Source organism: Leuciscus leuciscus (assembly GCF_965113295.1).
Source record: "Leuciscus leuciscus genome assembly, chromosome: 1".
In the NCBI taxonomy this organism is placed as follows: Eukaryota; Metazoa; Chordata; class Actinopteri; order Cypriniformes; family Leuciscidae; genus Leuciscus; species Leuciscus leuciscus.
The window spans coordinates 45,092,995-45,109,791 of NC_138725.1; the positions used below are offsets into that span (position 1 = coordinate 45,092,995).

General features: G+C 37.9%; 1 protein-coding gene across 1 annotated transcript; it reads left to right on the forward strand.

Annotated features, from left to right (window-relative positions):
- The first annotated feature begins 660 nt into the window (after positions 1 to 660).
- On the forward strand, positions 661 to 14,691 carry mafk (v-maf avian musculoaponeurotic fibrosarcoma oncogene homolog K). The gene is made up of 3 exons (XM_082189881.1): positions 661 to 836; positions 11,489 to 11,563; positions 12,526 to 14,691. Exons 2-3 carry the CDS (start codon positions 11,519 to 11,521, stop codon positions 12,949 to 12,951), a joined length of 471 nt encoding a protein of 156 aa, XP_082046007.1. The 5' UTR covers positions 661 to 836; positions 11,489 to 11,518; the 3' UTR covers positions 12,952 to 14,691.
- The last annotated feature ends 2,106 nt before the right edge of the window (positions 14,692 to 16,797 follow it).

Consider the following 16,797-nt stretch of genomic DNA (forward strand, 5'->3'; position numbering starts at 1 on the left):
TATATTATATTATATTATATTATATTATATTATATTATATTATATTATATTATATTATATTACATAGCCTACTTTGACTTTACTCCACTGAAAACAATGTTGTGAAATCTACATACATATAATTAATTAAAGCATCTAAAGTGTCTATAGCTCATAGTGTCACTTGACACAGCAGTCGCCTTCCATGTGGAAGTACAGTAAATGAGGTGTGACCACACAGACGGTGTTTGCGACTGCTTTCAACTTTAAACAGTGTTTTGTGACAGACAGAGGGCGCTTTCGAGTCCCTTCACTGATATTATGTGCAACTCAGAAATGTGTGATAAACATGGACGTTACAGAAAGACCGAAAATTAAGAAAATATGTGTATGAGCTGAGCTCTGATAACAATCACGTCATACCACACAGATATATTCTGGGAGGCTGATTCGACCTTTTGTCAATGTCTAGCTAAAGATCATTGAAATTACTCGTCGTTGTATGTATAGGCCTACATAATCTGACCCTTAAACGCTAATTTCTAACAATTAATACAATAAACTTTGCAAAAGTTTTCAGTTGCGTCTATTTCTGGCCTCCACTAGTTTCCCGCCTGACTGACGTCAGCATAAAGTTATTTTCATGAATGGAGGGGGCGGTCACGAGGAATCGGTGACGTCAGTGCTTGCGGAAGCACAGAGTGGAATGTTGATACATTGTTGTTGTTTTGTAGTTAATTTAGTTCAGAGAAACATTTCGCTTCGGTTGCAGGACGCGAGACAAGGCTCAGCCTGTTGATTCCAGGACACTTCTCAGAGATTTTGCGCATTCCCGACAGAGATTCCGCGCTCACAAGGTAAAGTGTGCGAGCTTTTCTGGGAGATGTTTTGAAATTCCTCTCGAAATTGCTGATGTTCTCACGATGAGTTCACAAGAATTCAGCCTATCCGTAGTATTTATGTAGTCGATGCATAGCTTAATAAATTCTTCTCTTAAAATTCTAAAGTTGTATAAAGAATTAGGATTCATTTACTATTATGAAGATGGAACATAAGTTATGTAATGGTGAAATATTTGATTATAAAAACAAATAGCGGTCTGGTTTGGACACGTGTTAAAGGTTGCAACTTGGAATTTAGCCTACTAATGCTTTTTCGGTTTATTATTATTATTATTATTATTATTTTACTTTTATATATAAACAATCACATTTATAAACATACTTATATCACTGACTATCCTTATTGTTGTGTAAATTGGAAGTTTGTTTTACTTGCTTCGTACATTTTAAAGGGAATAAGTAGGCTGTTTATCGTAGACAGTGCATCTTTGACTAACTAAATAACGACGTCTCGTAACTTTTTAAAGCAGTTTGGCGATACTATTCCAACTTTTTTTGTCGCTTTGAACAGCGGGCATATTTCAAAAGAATTAATATTACGCCATAAGGAAATAACACGTGGTTGGCATTTAGGAATTCTGGGACAAAGGGCATATTTGTGTGGCGAGCACTTTTGGAAGTAACGACAAGCGACCTAAAGAGTGTTATGATGATCCCGAGTCAGCTGAGCCGCGCGGAAAGATTCCGTTTTCTCGCGCTCTTTAATCAACACGAGGATTCAAGAATAGGGTGACGTTATGTCAGATTCTCAGTGCACGGCGGCGTGAACGCGCACAGTGTGGTCGATATTACTTTTAAGCAAAGTATTGCATTGCACGTTCAGTAAAAGGCTAACTTGCAAAAGACTTGCTATTTGGAGGGGTTTTATCGTTGCGCAGTGCAAAAACCCGTGATAGATGAATATACTGTATGAAATAACATCATCATGAGGCAGCATGAGCCACCTTGATGTCGACCAAAACCCTAGGACATTTAATAAGACATATTTGATCGAATATTCTTTATGAAGCTCACTTATGAAAAGGGAATAGCCTGTGTGTGTGTGTGTGTGTGTGTGTGTGTCTGCGATGTGTGATTGGAAATATTTATTAACACATTGTAATGATTGTGTCCACTCTATTCTGGCAGGTTAGCTCTAAAGCAACGCCCTCACAGGAAAAATGAGTCATAACTGGATAATGTGATTCATTTCCACATTGGGTGATACAATAGCTGTCCTGAACCAATTTAATGTAATAAAACAATATTAAAGCAAAGTCCATCCATTGTTAGTAGAGGAATGCTTGTCAAACAGAAAATTAAGTAGGACTTTTTTTGGTATGTAACGTTACCATTTAAGGACACCTATGATGGGAAATAACTTTTTTCAGCTTACAAATCAGATATTAAACTCCTTTAAGTGGACCAGAAATGTATTCACACTGTTCCACATTAGTTAGGGTCTAAGTAAACTTTACATTCACACTGTTTTTGCAATTCACCTTTAACCCCAGTGGTGTTGTGTTGCATTAGCTTTGTATAGTAGCCTACTTAAAATTACACAGTGTTAGTTTGGAAAGCTTTGCGTTTACATTGATATAAGTGAAGCAAGTCAAGTCAGTTCACTTAAAGCGCTTTTCATAATACACATTGTTTTAAATCAGAGCTTTATAAAGTTAATACCTAATTGTTCACATTTAGCAGTTTAGAGCTGGATTACAGTATAGATTACTTTTGATGACGATATAAACAGTCACGCAGTTGAGATTTGCTTTATGTAGGCCCTATTGTGTGTACTATGTTGTAAAATTGGATATACTTATAGGAGCTATAAATTAGAGTTTGTTTGAATTTGTTATATGGCAAAATGGAGGATTATGAGTTTTTTTAAAATTATTATTATTATATAATTTTTTTATAACAACCACACTATAGATTTAAATGGTATTGTACCTGGAGCACCTCTTGAGATTGTTCATTTAGAGTGTTTACATATAAGGAAAAATCTTGTGGTTGTAAGGAGAAAATTCACATGTGGTAGGCTAAATGAAAAGCATGCATCTATCGTGCAGCATGCATGACGAACAGCAAATCAGGCATGCAGGGTGACAACATGTCTTTTATCTATGCCTCAAGATAAAATCGAATGTGTGCCTTTTTTTTTTTTTTTTTTTTTTTACAAAATAGCACTCAGAGACATTTTACACGGCATGTGCCACAGCGACTGGTAGATGAGCAAAAATATCCACCAGGGTTAAAAAATATCTGCATTTGCCTGGTGGTGGGTGTTCATTTCATACCCTGGAGAATATAAAAAGGCCACCATCCAAGTTTGAGGGGCCGCTGTGGTCCAATCTGATAATTTGGCTTTGTTTTTCCAGAGTCAGCAGAAGATCAGTTGTTGAGGCTGCTAATTCAGCACTGGTCATTGCCCAGAAAGAGTCTTGAGAGCATGAGTGCCTGTCATTACACTGAAACAGTTGCTGGGGTCAGATTACGTTTGTGTTCTCGTATGTTCCATCGGTTTAAGAGCGTATTACAGGAGATGGCACAGATAATAGTGCCCCAATGTCCCATCTTGATCAATGTGGAAAATCATGGAGGAGGGCAACCTTGTCATGTCTCCTTATTCACTGTATGTGGGGTTGTGTGACCTCGTCTGACTCAGAGTTGCTGAAGTATCTGTGGCGATGGCCTCCCACATGTTGTACGTTGTCTGCTCGCTGCATTTAGAAACCCAGGGGAAGTGCACTGCGCACACTGCACTGTCATGAGACACACACGTGGGATCACAGGCACTCACAGGCCTGTCACTAAGCAATGCTCCATGAGTAAACAGTTTACAATCAGTATTATAGTAATCACATGATGCCAATTTTGAGTTATATTTGGTTTAGGATTAGCCGTAGTATTGATTATCTCACACATCTAAAGCCAGCGTACGCAAATAGCAACAACAAAAAGAATCCTGTGGTTTAGACTGCGCGTTTGGAGAACAGGAACTCTTACAGTACTCTTTGTGGTTAGGACAGTGGGTTTTGAAAGTGAATGAGACAGCGGTAGTTGGTGAGTTAATGACTCAAAATGAAACACGGGGGAACTCCAAACCCAATTCTCACGTCAAGCGCACCCGTTGCTTTCTCTTTGACCGCCACGTCTTGACCTAGGTTGCAACATTATCAACAGTCATAGTGAATCAAAGTCTTATTGATTTGGATGAGTCTCTACAAGAAATGCAAGGTCACTGCACTGCCACTTGAAAAATTGCAGTTAAATAAAAAGCCTGTTTGACCTGTGTTTGATTCCGTTTCCAGAATTTGGAAATTGTGTGATGTGGGCCAATGTTTAAATACATTAGATATGTACTCTTTGTACACTGTAAAAAAAAAAGATAAGTTAAAACAACATATGGTTTTATGTTGCTTTAACTTAGCAAAATATGTTAAGAAATTTTCAACTTTTTTATGTTATACATGATTCAACAAATTTTTTAAAAAGTAAGTTTAATGTAATTGAAAGGAATAGTTTGCTTAAAAATGAAAATTATGTCATCATTTACTCACCCTCAAGTTGTTTCAAACCTGTATGAATTTCTTTCGACTGCTGAACGCAAAAGAAGATATTTTGAAGAATGTTGGTAGGCAAACAGTTAATGTACCCCATTGACTTCCATAGTAGGAAAAAAAATACCATGGAAGTGTACCCATCTTAATCATTATTTTAAAAACAGTTAAAAAGTTGTTTATACATACATATCATATTATTACCACGTTTTTATTATTATTGCCATGTCATAAAAATATAAATTATTGACTGACATTTTAACAGACTTGTTGACCTTGACAGAGTGATGATGGGTCTTTTCTGTGATGATATTTCCTATTTTGTTTCCACTTCATGTTTCTGCATAATGGTTCCACCACATGACTTTTATATGACGGACCAAGATTTCAAGATTTTCATATGTATATGTAAATATCTTAACAATATTAAACATATTTTATATAATTTATATAAATGTTTCATTATATGTAAAAAAAAAAAAAAAAAAAAAAAATCAATCCAAATAAGTAATTCTTTTCAGTAATTTATTCTTTCATAAGGCTTTTTAACCCCATTATATCAGGCTTTTTTTTGCCACAATTATCTAAATACATTTTATTTCAGAAAGTAAATGCACATTTATACATGAATTGCATTTTTTAAGTTTTTTTTTTTCACCTTTAATGCACTGTGCACTAGAGGAAACAATGGCTTCCCACATTTTTAATTTATTGTTGAATAAATTAACAAACCCGGACAAAAAAAAAAGGGTCATGTTATTGATCCATGTATTACAGAATCAGACTTTATTGGCCTATGTGATGTCTGGACCACAAAGAAACACCCTGCCCTTTTCGTGGTGCCCTTTACCAGTTTCTGGTTCGGACAGGACTGACCTCACCACCACACTGTGGTCAGGTCTGTGGAAGAGCTTTCTGGGACTTATTTCTCAAGAGCTTGAGTAACTGGATGTTCATATGTCTATGAAGTGTTGATGCCACGTTTCGCAATCCTAAAGCCTGTCCTAATTGCTGAAGACCATTAGTTAAGCATAGTAAGCGTAGGCTGGAAAACTGATGTTACGTCATATACGTGTTCGGATGACTGTTGACGGTTATAACAAATTTGGTTATGTCATGATTTTTCTGCGAAGAATTGTGCTTGTTGCTCATTACTTATCAACCACGTTGCACTGGCTTCTCTGTTGTACATACTGGGGCGGGTTTGTCTTTGGTTAGCACATACTTGACATTCCTTGGAATTCCTGTGTCCCCAGTTGGAAAGGAGCTTTGCGCTCACTACCTCTCCTCCCAATCCGCAGAATGTTCCGGCAGTCCCGCCAACCGTTTCCAAGGTTCCACGTACTTTTCCTTCCACCCCTGCGAAACAACAGGATTTTCCAGGAAACGTCAGTTCAGGAGGGTGTGATTCCCTGCCGATCGTCCTCGCTCTTACCAGTAAACAGCATGACTAACGGCTCTGCTATGCTCTCCATTTCCTTTACATAATATCCCTGCGAACGGGCCGCTGCGCTGTGGAAACGAGTGGGCCGGGACCAAAGGAGACAGAGCTCTCCACCAAAACAGAGACTCGGAGCAAAGCCTTCTCCGGCTCACTCGCGCGGGAACGTAGCAGCTGGCCATTCGCTGCTTAACTAGTGGAGCAATAACAAAAAAAAAGGAAAAACAAACAGCAAGGACAAGCCAGGCCTCCATTTATCATGGGAACACAAGCACTCATGGCTTTGAAGTGGTGTTTGGCTTAGCCTAAGGCCTTGTCTCAATTCTCTACCTTTCATAAGTGGTCAAAACAAGAGATTCTCACATGTGTTAACATGGCAACGCTGGCGTCAAATTCCATAAGAGGGGAGGTCCTTTGTGGGTTGTTTCTGAGAAAGTTCACAATCTCAAGACTCAAATATGCGGTTACCCAGCCACATTACTCAGGAAGCCTAGAAAGAACGTCATCGCTGTAACAGCCAAAGCATGCAATACTCTAGCAGATATTGTTCGTGCGGGCCAGAGGTTTAGTCAGTTATAATCCGCCTCGTTTGGTTTATTGGGATCAGATGTCATGTAAGCAATTAATTGAAACGTAAGTTATGTGACGCAGAGGCCCGTTGTAGTTCACATCATGGTTTGTAATTCATGGAAAATGATTTGCTGTTTGGCGGAGCTTCTTGACGCAGGCAATCCTTTCCATTGTAACTGAGAGTTGAGTTAACATAGTGGAGGAGGCTGACCCTTGAAGTTCAACAGAAAGGTTGTTGACGGGCTTAATACCGTGACCAGCATCCACATGATGCCTGTGACATGTCTGAACAGCTTCAACTTGTGATTACTGAATAGTTTCAGTTCTGTTTGTGCTTGTATGTTACATAGAGCAATGCATATCAGGCACGCCATTATGCAAGGCAAGCCATATTAATTTGATAAAACATTATATGGTTGATGTGAAATAATAAGGAAACTCTACAACGTTAACCGGCCTCTGTCAGAGATCTCTGCAGGTTTTTGCACAGTATTGTTATTGTTGATTCTTAGTTTGACTCACTAAAGGATGTGGATGTTGGGGCTTCCATTTCTGTCCCTTACATCCATCTGATGAGGTAATCGTAGCTTTACCACAACTGCAAAAAGCTACTATATAAATGCCATGCTTGCAGAAATAAAGTAAACTTGCTCAAGTATTATTCAGTAGTCAATTTAGTCAAACGTGACATGAATAGACTTGTTTTACAGAATTTTAGTGCACTGTCAGAACAAAAATATGTAAATTGAAAAAACTGAGGGCTTTCCACTGGGACAGTGCTCCACAATAGGAGATCATTCTATCTTATAAAAAGTTCATAATACCTCAAGGGTACATAGCACTCAAAGGTGCGAATATAAAGGTGCAACTTGTGTTTTCCTGATAGTGTGTTTAACACTTACTCATTGATTTATTTAGATTTGTTTTACATTATTTTGTACAGTAGCACTATTATGAATGCACATTTTTTGGCAGTGAGTGCTAAATATTGAAATATTCCACACACAAAAAACTAATTATGTATTCTGAGTTGACCGTACTCAACGATTGTACAAGTTATATCGCATGCATTTATATGACATTTCAGTTTATTAGTTCATTTCTGTTGCTGTGAGTACACTAGCAAGTAAAACTAAATATAACGTGGAGTAAATCTGGTTATATTTAGATGATTGTAGTCATGTAGTAAGATCATTATGCATAGTATTAAGTATGCGGTTCTCTGAATGGAAAGTGGGGCCCCTTTGCTTTTCTCAATGTCAGTGTGTGAGAAAAGTTATTCTGTTATCTGCACTTCACACTCTCTTTGTGGCTTCCTTCACAGGGCTTTGTGCTCTAACATGGATTAATTTTTTTCCCCACTGGCTTCAGAATCTATGATAAGAAGACTAGTGTTCAGATGGACTATCAAGTGTTCAGCATCAAAGGCGGTGTTCAGTCCTATAATTTATGTCCAGGAAACTATGAAAACCCCGCTCTGGCCTTGGGACATTAGGGCTTTTCCTCTCTGTGAGGGCTGAGCAGGAAAGAGGGGCCCCCTGTCAGTTCACCCCAGTTCTCAGCACAAATGGAAAGGGGGACCATGTGCTGAAGGAATTTCAGGGAAATGTGTGTGTGTGAGAAAGACCTGAAAGGCTGGAGGCCCCATGAATAGAGAGGGAAGCATTTAAAAAAAAAAAAAAAAAAGAAGTGATTCCATGGTCCTCGTTGGAAAGAAAGGCAGGTCCTCCCCTGTCAGAGACATTTTAAAATCACCCATGCTGAGCCAACTTGCTGTCTAGGAAAGCTCTTCTTGTCAGCTGACCTTGTTTGTCACAGTTTTAGATGTGTATGCATGGGACAGTGTGGATTTGATATTCAATTAATTCTGATTTAATTAATATTTTAAAGATTGCAATTTCACTTACATTTTTTAAAATATAAAAAAGGAATATTGCATAGTTTTCTTGTTGTCAGTTTGACTGGAGCAAAATGACTTGAGGGGCCCTTAATGTAGCCCTCACATCAAGGGCCAGATGGTATGAATCAAGCCTTTTTTTTTCATGGTATTTGGTTTCAACTGCTCGGTTCATACCCAATCTATACACTTTTGTTCTGTCATAACGAAACATTTAAACCTGCAACTAATGCACGTCTGGTGTGGTTTACTAAGACCAAATCAAAAGATTGACTCAGAATTTACCAAACATGCCAAAGGCAGTGAATCTGCTCACTGGTCAAAGATACTTATTGTAACAATTACTAAAGAATTCTTAGTAAGAGAAAATGATCACTTAAAATGGTTGAGGTATGCAGAGGGTTGAAGGCCAGATGACTGGACCGGAGAAATAAAGTGCGGAAGTTGGAACATGGGCTATCTGTGCTCCAAAGAAATCCATTCTGAATGGAATGCACGTTTCATCCTGGAATAAAAGAGGAATAGCCCAAAGGAATAATCATTCTCTTGAGAGTGTTGCTGTTAAAAATTTAGCTTTAGGATTCCACAAGTATTTCACTTCTTAATGATTTGCTTATAATATTTCCACTTAGAATTGTGTCACTGGCAACTGGAGTTTTGTGTCAGCATGCTGGGCTAAATATAACAAGCACAGTTAAATAAGGACATGAAACAGGCCAGGAAAGCCTAGTGTAACAGGATCCGGTCTTTCAGCCACAGTTCTAAACCTGATAAAGAACATTGTCTAAAAGCACAAATATAACAGTGGCTGTATAAGGGAAACTATTCCCATGTGACTGACGGCCTCCTGGAATGTTCCATTTACTGAAGAGCAAAGGACTGACTTGACTTGATTAAAACTCAACATTACATTCAAAAAGGTTTCCATCCGTGGTCTATACCACTTTTTATATTTAAAAGGAATCACAATAATTTGACACAGACAGACAGACAGACAGACAGACAGACAGACAGACAGACAGACAGAGAGATGACAGACAGACAGACAGACAGACAGACAGACATATAGATAGATACATAGCCAGACAGACAGACAGATGGTAGATGATACATAGACAGATGGTAGACAGACAGACAGACAGACAGACAGACAGACAGACAGACACATAGATAGACAGACAGACAGACAGACATATAGATAGATACATAGACAGATGGTAGATAGACAGACAGACATATAGATAGATACACAGACAGACAGACAGACAGACAGACAGACAGACAGACAGACATATAGATAGATACATAGACAGATGGTCGATAGACAGACAGACAGACAGACAGACAGACAGATACATAGACAGACAGACAGATGGTAGATGATACATAGACAGATGGTAGACAGACAGACAGACATATAGATAGATACATAGCCAGCCAGACAGACAGACAGACAGACAGACAGATGGTAGATGATACATAGACAGATGGTAGACAGACAGACAGACAGACAGACAGACAAATAGATAGACAGACAGACATATAGATAGATACATAGACAGATGGTAGACAGACAGACAGACAGACAGACAGACATATAGATAGATACATAGACAGATGGTAGACAGACAGACAGACAGACAGACATATAGATAGATACATAGCCAGCCAGACAGACAGACAGACAGACAGACAGACAGACAGACAGATGGTAGATGATACATAGACAGATGGTAGACAGACAGACAGACAGACAGACATATAGATAGATACAGACATACAGACAGACAGACAGACAGACAGACATATAGATAGATACATAGACAGATGGTAGACAGACAGACAGACAGACAGATGGTAGATGATACATAGACAGATGGTAGACAGACAGACAGACAGACAGACAGACATATAGATAGATACAGACATACAGACAGACAGACAGACAGACAGACATATAGATAGATACACAGACATACAGACAGACATATAGATAGATACATAGACAGATGGTAGACAGACAGACAGATACATAGACAGACAGATAGACAGACAGACAGACAGACAGACAGACAGACAGACAGACAGACAGACAGACAGATACATAGACAGACAGATCGATAGACAGACAGACAGACAGACAGACAGACAGACAGACAGACAGACAGATAGATAGATAGATAGATAGATAGATAGATAGATAAACAAACAGACAGATGAATAGACAGACCGACAGACAGATATTGATAGAGATATATACACTGTAAAATAATTAAATGGCCAATAAGTTATGACAACATATGTTTATACATTGCCTTAACTCATCAAAATAAGTTAAGCAATTATCAACTTTTTTTTACAAGTCAGTTTAATGTAATTTAAGTTGAAATGGCTAAAACATCCAAGCTGATAGATAATTAGGTCAATGTAGCATCAGTGTGGGTGTAACTTTTTTTTATCAACTTTTTTTTATTTTTATAAAGTCATACTTATTATTTTGGTTTATTTATTTTCTCAGTTGGTTTAAAAGTTCTCTAATTGTGTAAAGGGGCCACTTGAGGTTTTTTAATGTATTTTATTTTGTGTTTTTTTAAGAGTGGTCCTCCTGTGCGTCGAGCTTATGAATGAAGCTTGTTTACCAATTTTCTGGTCACGTGACGCACTCCCACTTGCCGGGTGTCTCCATGGCATCAGTCTTGAACAGAGTCCACGCATTCTGACGCTCCTGAAATGGAACCCTCAACGGGTTTTTTTTTTTTTTTCGTTTCTAATTTGTCTGTGATGGGTGTCTCGAGGCCGCGAAGCTCGACTCACAGAGCGGCCTTTTTAAAAATAGCTCAGTGGCCAAAATAGTCTTGCATGAACGGCTAAGCAGAGAGATCAGACAAAGCATCATGCAGAGAGCTGACCTGCTTCTATTATTGCACTCTTGCAACGCTCTAGTGAGCTACATCGTGAGAACGCGAGATCAGCAAGTAAACAGGGTAACCCTTGTCTGAATGATATTACAGTATAGTATACAGTTCTACTGACCTCTGCTGCTCGCTCTTGGTAACTTCACTTAACTCGGCTACATGATGACAGGTGCCCTGTGCTGTGACTGAAACATAATATTCAACCTTTCATGCATTATATTTGTTCATTTCTTTTCTTTTAGATTTTTGAGGAGTTCTGATTAGCTGCTTGTATGCAGGGCATGACGACTCATTTTACAGAGGGCAAAGCTTTAAAGGTAAGAACATTTCCCTGTGGTTCATAGGTTTAATGAGATCTATATCTCTATAGGACATTACTTCAACTAGTATTATCTGGATGGTTGTTATCTAAACATTTAAATATTTCTTCTCATCACCTTTATATGGATGCCCCCATGTATTGCACATCTGTCACACCATATTTTTCAGTAGTCACTTCAATAATCATATTAATTTCTAGTCACTATATCATTAACCGAATTGTGTGGAATTATTTTAATAAATGCTGAATGGTGTGAATATTTGCATGGTGATTTAAATTGCTTTAACAAAATAAATAATTATAGCGCAAACAAATAACATTAATTATATATTGTTATATTTTTAACCGTGTATGTTATATTGTCTATATTGTTTATTGGTTCTGTGTGGGAGATTTCGGAAAAGATACAGATGCAGTAAAAACCGTAATATTGTGAAATATTATTACAATTTAAAATGACCGTTTTCTATTTGAATCTATTTAAAAATGTAATTTATTCCCGTGATCAAAGCTGAATTTTCAGCATCATTACCCCAGTCTTCAGTGTCACATGATCCTTGAGAAATCAGTCTAATATGATGATTTGCTGCTCAAGACACACACACACACACACACACACACACACACACACACACACACACATTTGGAAACTGTGAAGCGTTTTGTTTTCAGGATTCTTTTATGAAGAGAGTTCAAAAGAACAACATTTAGGATATTTGAAATCTTTTGTACCATTATACATGGCTTTACTGTCACTTTTGTTCAATTTAATGCATCCTTGATGAATAAAAGTATTCATTTCTTAATTTAAAAGAAAAACAAATCTTACATTGGCCAACATTTTGAACAGTAGTATTTACTGATACATTTTTCTCTATTAACTTGCAAGATGAAAACTGACAGCAAAAAAGATCGACTTTGCAAAACGTTCTGTTGTCTCTCCGTTCTGTGGTCCAGGTAAAGAAGGAAGCGGGTGAGAATGCCCCGGCGCTTAGTGATGACGAGCTGGTGGGCATGTCGGTGCGGGAGCTCAACCAGCACCTGCGCGGGCTGTCCAAGGAAGACATGGTCCGGCTGAAGCAGCGGCGGCGCACGCTAAAGAACCGCGGCTATGCTGCCAGCTGCCGCATCAAGCGCGTCACACAGAAGGAGGAGCTTGAACGACAAAAAACAGAGCTGCAACAAGAAGTGGACAAGCTGGCCCGTGAAAACGCCAGTATGCGACTGGAGCTGGACGCGCTTCGTGCTAAGTACGAGGCCCTGCAGTGCTTCGCCCGGACTGTCACCCGCGGGCCTCACGGTAAGGTGGCCACCACCAGCGTCATCACAATTGTCAAGTCAGCCAATCACAACCCCAGCTTTTCGGCACCCTCGAAGTGCTGATTGACAGCGCCTGCCCAGCTCCTTTTAGTCCAATCCGGCTCTGAACCTTGACTGACCCGCCGGCCACCGCTCGACCCACACTGAGAGGAAGCTCAGTGGTAAGACTGAGGGGTGGGTGGAGGCCTTAATCTGCGTGACTACAACAGGCCGCATCTATTTTCATATCTCTCTTTTACACGCTCACTGAACACACATACTTACAAAAACATTTCTTTTTTGTCTGTGCACTGTGCTATAAACTCCGGCACCGGCAGGGCGCACTGACCGCTCTTTCCACTTCAACACAGGCTGAGATTTAGCAGAGATGAGCACTTGTTAAAGTGTGAGAAAGTACTTGACTTAACCTGCCATGGCAGCACTGATGCCCGTGACATATTGCATATGCATCAGAAACTAAAATAAATGTTTAGTATCATTATAAGATATATATTTTTTCTTTTGAAGAAATTAATACTTTTATTCAGCAAGGATGCATTCAATTGATGGGAAGTAACAGATGTCCATAATGTTACAAAATATTTATATTTCAAATTCTTTTGAACTTTATTTTCTGGATCCAAAAAAAAAAAAAAAAATCCAAATTTTAAAAACTGTTCCCAACATTGATATTAAGAAGAAATTATTTATTGACCAGCAAAATCATCATATTAGAATAATTTCTGAAGGATCAGTGACACTGAAGACTATAGTAATAATGCTGAAAATTCTGCTTTGACATCACAGGAATAAATGACATTTTACAATATATTACAGTAGAAAACAGTTATTTTAAATGTTAAGAACATTTCACAATATTACAGTTTTACTGTATTTTTGATCAAATAAATTCAGCCTTGGTGAGCAGAAGAGACTAACATTTAAAAAATCTTACCGACCACAAACGTAAAAAAAAATTGAGAAAGATTATGTGATGTCATCTTGCATCATGAAATACATTGGCATAATCTCATAATACGTCACTATGAAATGATATCAGTCGTGAAAGAGCAGTGTTTCTGATCCTGGACAAAAGTCAGGTGTGACCATCAAAGTCCAAAGTTGAGAATGATGCTATCGACATCAAGGGCAAATCCTTTTCCTGAAGCGTTACATTACTGATAAACAGAGAAAATTATCCAATTGGAAATCAGCCAATCCTCTCTTAGTCGGCAGTTTAAACGTACAAATCCCAAATGGGAAAACTGCACTTATTGTTACTGTTGAATTACAGTCTAATACTATGAAGCACTTGCAAAGCAGACTAACACATGTAAATATTCAAGACTGAAATGACAGATTAGCTGAGTTTCTAGAAAAGGGCACTTCATGGTGGGTTTTAAAAAAATTATTATATTTGTTTTATGAGAGGTTAGTTAGTATAATGTTGATTATCCGGCACATCTGTGTTGTCCGTTATCTCAAAGATACACCGTTTTCCCTGACCTGTCTCTATACGACACCATAAAATGGTAGGTAATCCATATTGGATATAGTGATAACAGGAGCTGTCTTGCAAACAAATAAAAAAAGTTTAACAATAACCTGTATATTACAGAACTGAGTTAACATCAAAATCAAATATAAAATGTAAGCTTCCAACGGTGTATATACAATTCCGTCCGCTCAGAAAGCATTCCTCACGAAAGGTGCCACTGCCGGTGTTGGTAACCCTGATAAAATGTATACAAAATGCAAATATTTGTTATTTCGACGCAGACTCTTGGGTAAGGAGAATCCTGGTGTCCAAAAGAAATTAACTTCGCATTCATGTTCAGTAAAACTGATCTGTCGTAAATCTAAGATGGCTGAAATCAGGATTGTCTCTTACCTAAGTGGCTATGACCGTTCTTGTGAGCTCTTCCACCACTGCAAGAAGCATTAGAGGGATGTTGTGCTGCACTAATATCCCCAGCTCACTGGGCTACTGTACTTGTGCTCTTAGCATTTGTTATATCTGTCTCTTTATGCCCAAACATGATCTAGATCTGATGTTTCCCATCGTTTCCAGGACACGAAATCCCTTCAGAGTGGTGTGATTGTCGTAATTGTCTTTCATTTCAGTGGTCTATTTAACTGACTTAGTTCAGACGTCCAACATTTGCCTTGCAGAAAGCCATGCGTTAGCCTTAAACTCCTCAGTTCCTTTTTTATGTACATAATGTCAGTTTATAAACTCAACACACTATTAGTTTATGGTAGCATTCAGATGCTATTTTCATTTTGAGAGTGCATATTTTAGGAACATGTAATTCCAGTATTCATCATTTTATTTGCCATTGTTTGGTGATTTTTGTCCTGCAGTTGTTTTTAAATGTGACCACAGTTCCGGTTGGCAGGTCCTCATTTCTGGTTGTATGGTTTTTAAATTGCTGTCTCTGCTTTCCCTTCAGGCCACAAATCCGTTTAGAGGGTGAAAAAAAAAGCCCAGAAATGTTCCATTTGTCATGTTGCGGCCAACTTTTGTTCCCTCTAAGATACCTAATACGTTACGTAATATTAGAATTGATCAGAATTCAGTTCCCTTGATAGGAAATGCTACATGTCACTTCTTCTTCTTTATTGAATTAGATTATACAGTGACGGAGTATACTTTTTTTTTTTTTTTTGAGAAAGAGAACTTGACAAAACAGATTTTCTGTGCTTTACACTGACATCTGGTGGTGATCTGTATTTCCTTCTTTTTTTTCTTCTTCTTCAAAATGCTGTGATTGAATGCTGATGACACCAAGATCTGCTCTTTTATTTCTTGGACTATTGAGGCATTGCTGTTTTGCTTTGTGTTCATTTCAGCTGCCACCAAAGCCATAACCCATCTATGTGCTTTCTTTAAAATACACTTCATATTCTTTGAATTTGTATTGCGAGTTAAACAAAACTACTCCCTCCAGTAACCAGATCGTAACGCCCTAATTCAGACTAATAAGAACAGAACACGCTGTCACAAAACTATTCTGTAATTTTACAGGGTCGCCAGTGTTTTTTTGGCCAGTTAGCAAAATCAGTAGTGACAGAGGCATTACCGGTCATCTTGTGACTGAGGCCTGTAGACATTTCCCTGTTTTGAAGCAGTTCAGCGCAGTAAACGTTCCTTCTAACACAGTTTGATGGTGAAGATGGTCTTTAAACTAAGTGGGTACTTGTTTTTTTTTTTATTCTATGTATGCTGTATGTGGCCTTTTGGGCTGAATAGGATAAATTATTCTATATTTTACATATGAATATATCTATTTTTCAAAGTATATAATATGTGCTCAGTCAGTCCTTAAAGCTATTTACCATGAACGCACATAGGAATTTTAACCAGTGCTCTTTAAAACACACTTGCCTATAAGAATCTTATAGTAACTCCATGACATATAAAGTATGCTGCTCCAAATTATTACTTTATATTTGTCAATGTTAAGATGAAACTGTAAGGTATTAGGAGTAGTCCTGTTAAATAGTGCCTTTAATATTGAGCTTGTCATCATTTAAGTACTGTATGAATGGGTGTGGTTGTTTTGTAAAATCATATTTCCATATGCAACCATGTTGAACAGTTTTGATAGATCTCGTGGGCGTTACTTGTGCTATATACAAAATAGCAATTGTAAATAGACACCATAAAAGGCAGCAAAAACTAGGCTTAGATTAATCATATTCATGATTCTCATTAATCTGCTTGTATCACATTGATCTCTGATATTTATTTTGTTTGTTTTTTATTCACATCATCTAAATTATTTTATTTACATTCATTTGTTTTCTTTTCAATTAACTACCCTCATGTACAAATGAAATCATTCTGTTTTTTTGTTTTTTCATTCTGGCTAAATTTGAGGTGGTAAATTATTCCTGTACAAAGTCTGCAGTGTTTGTTTTGTACTT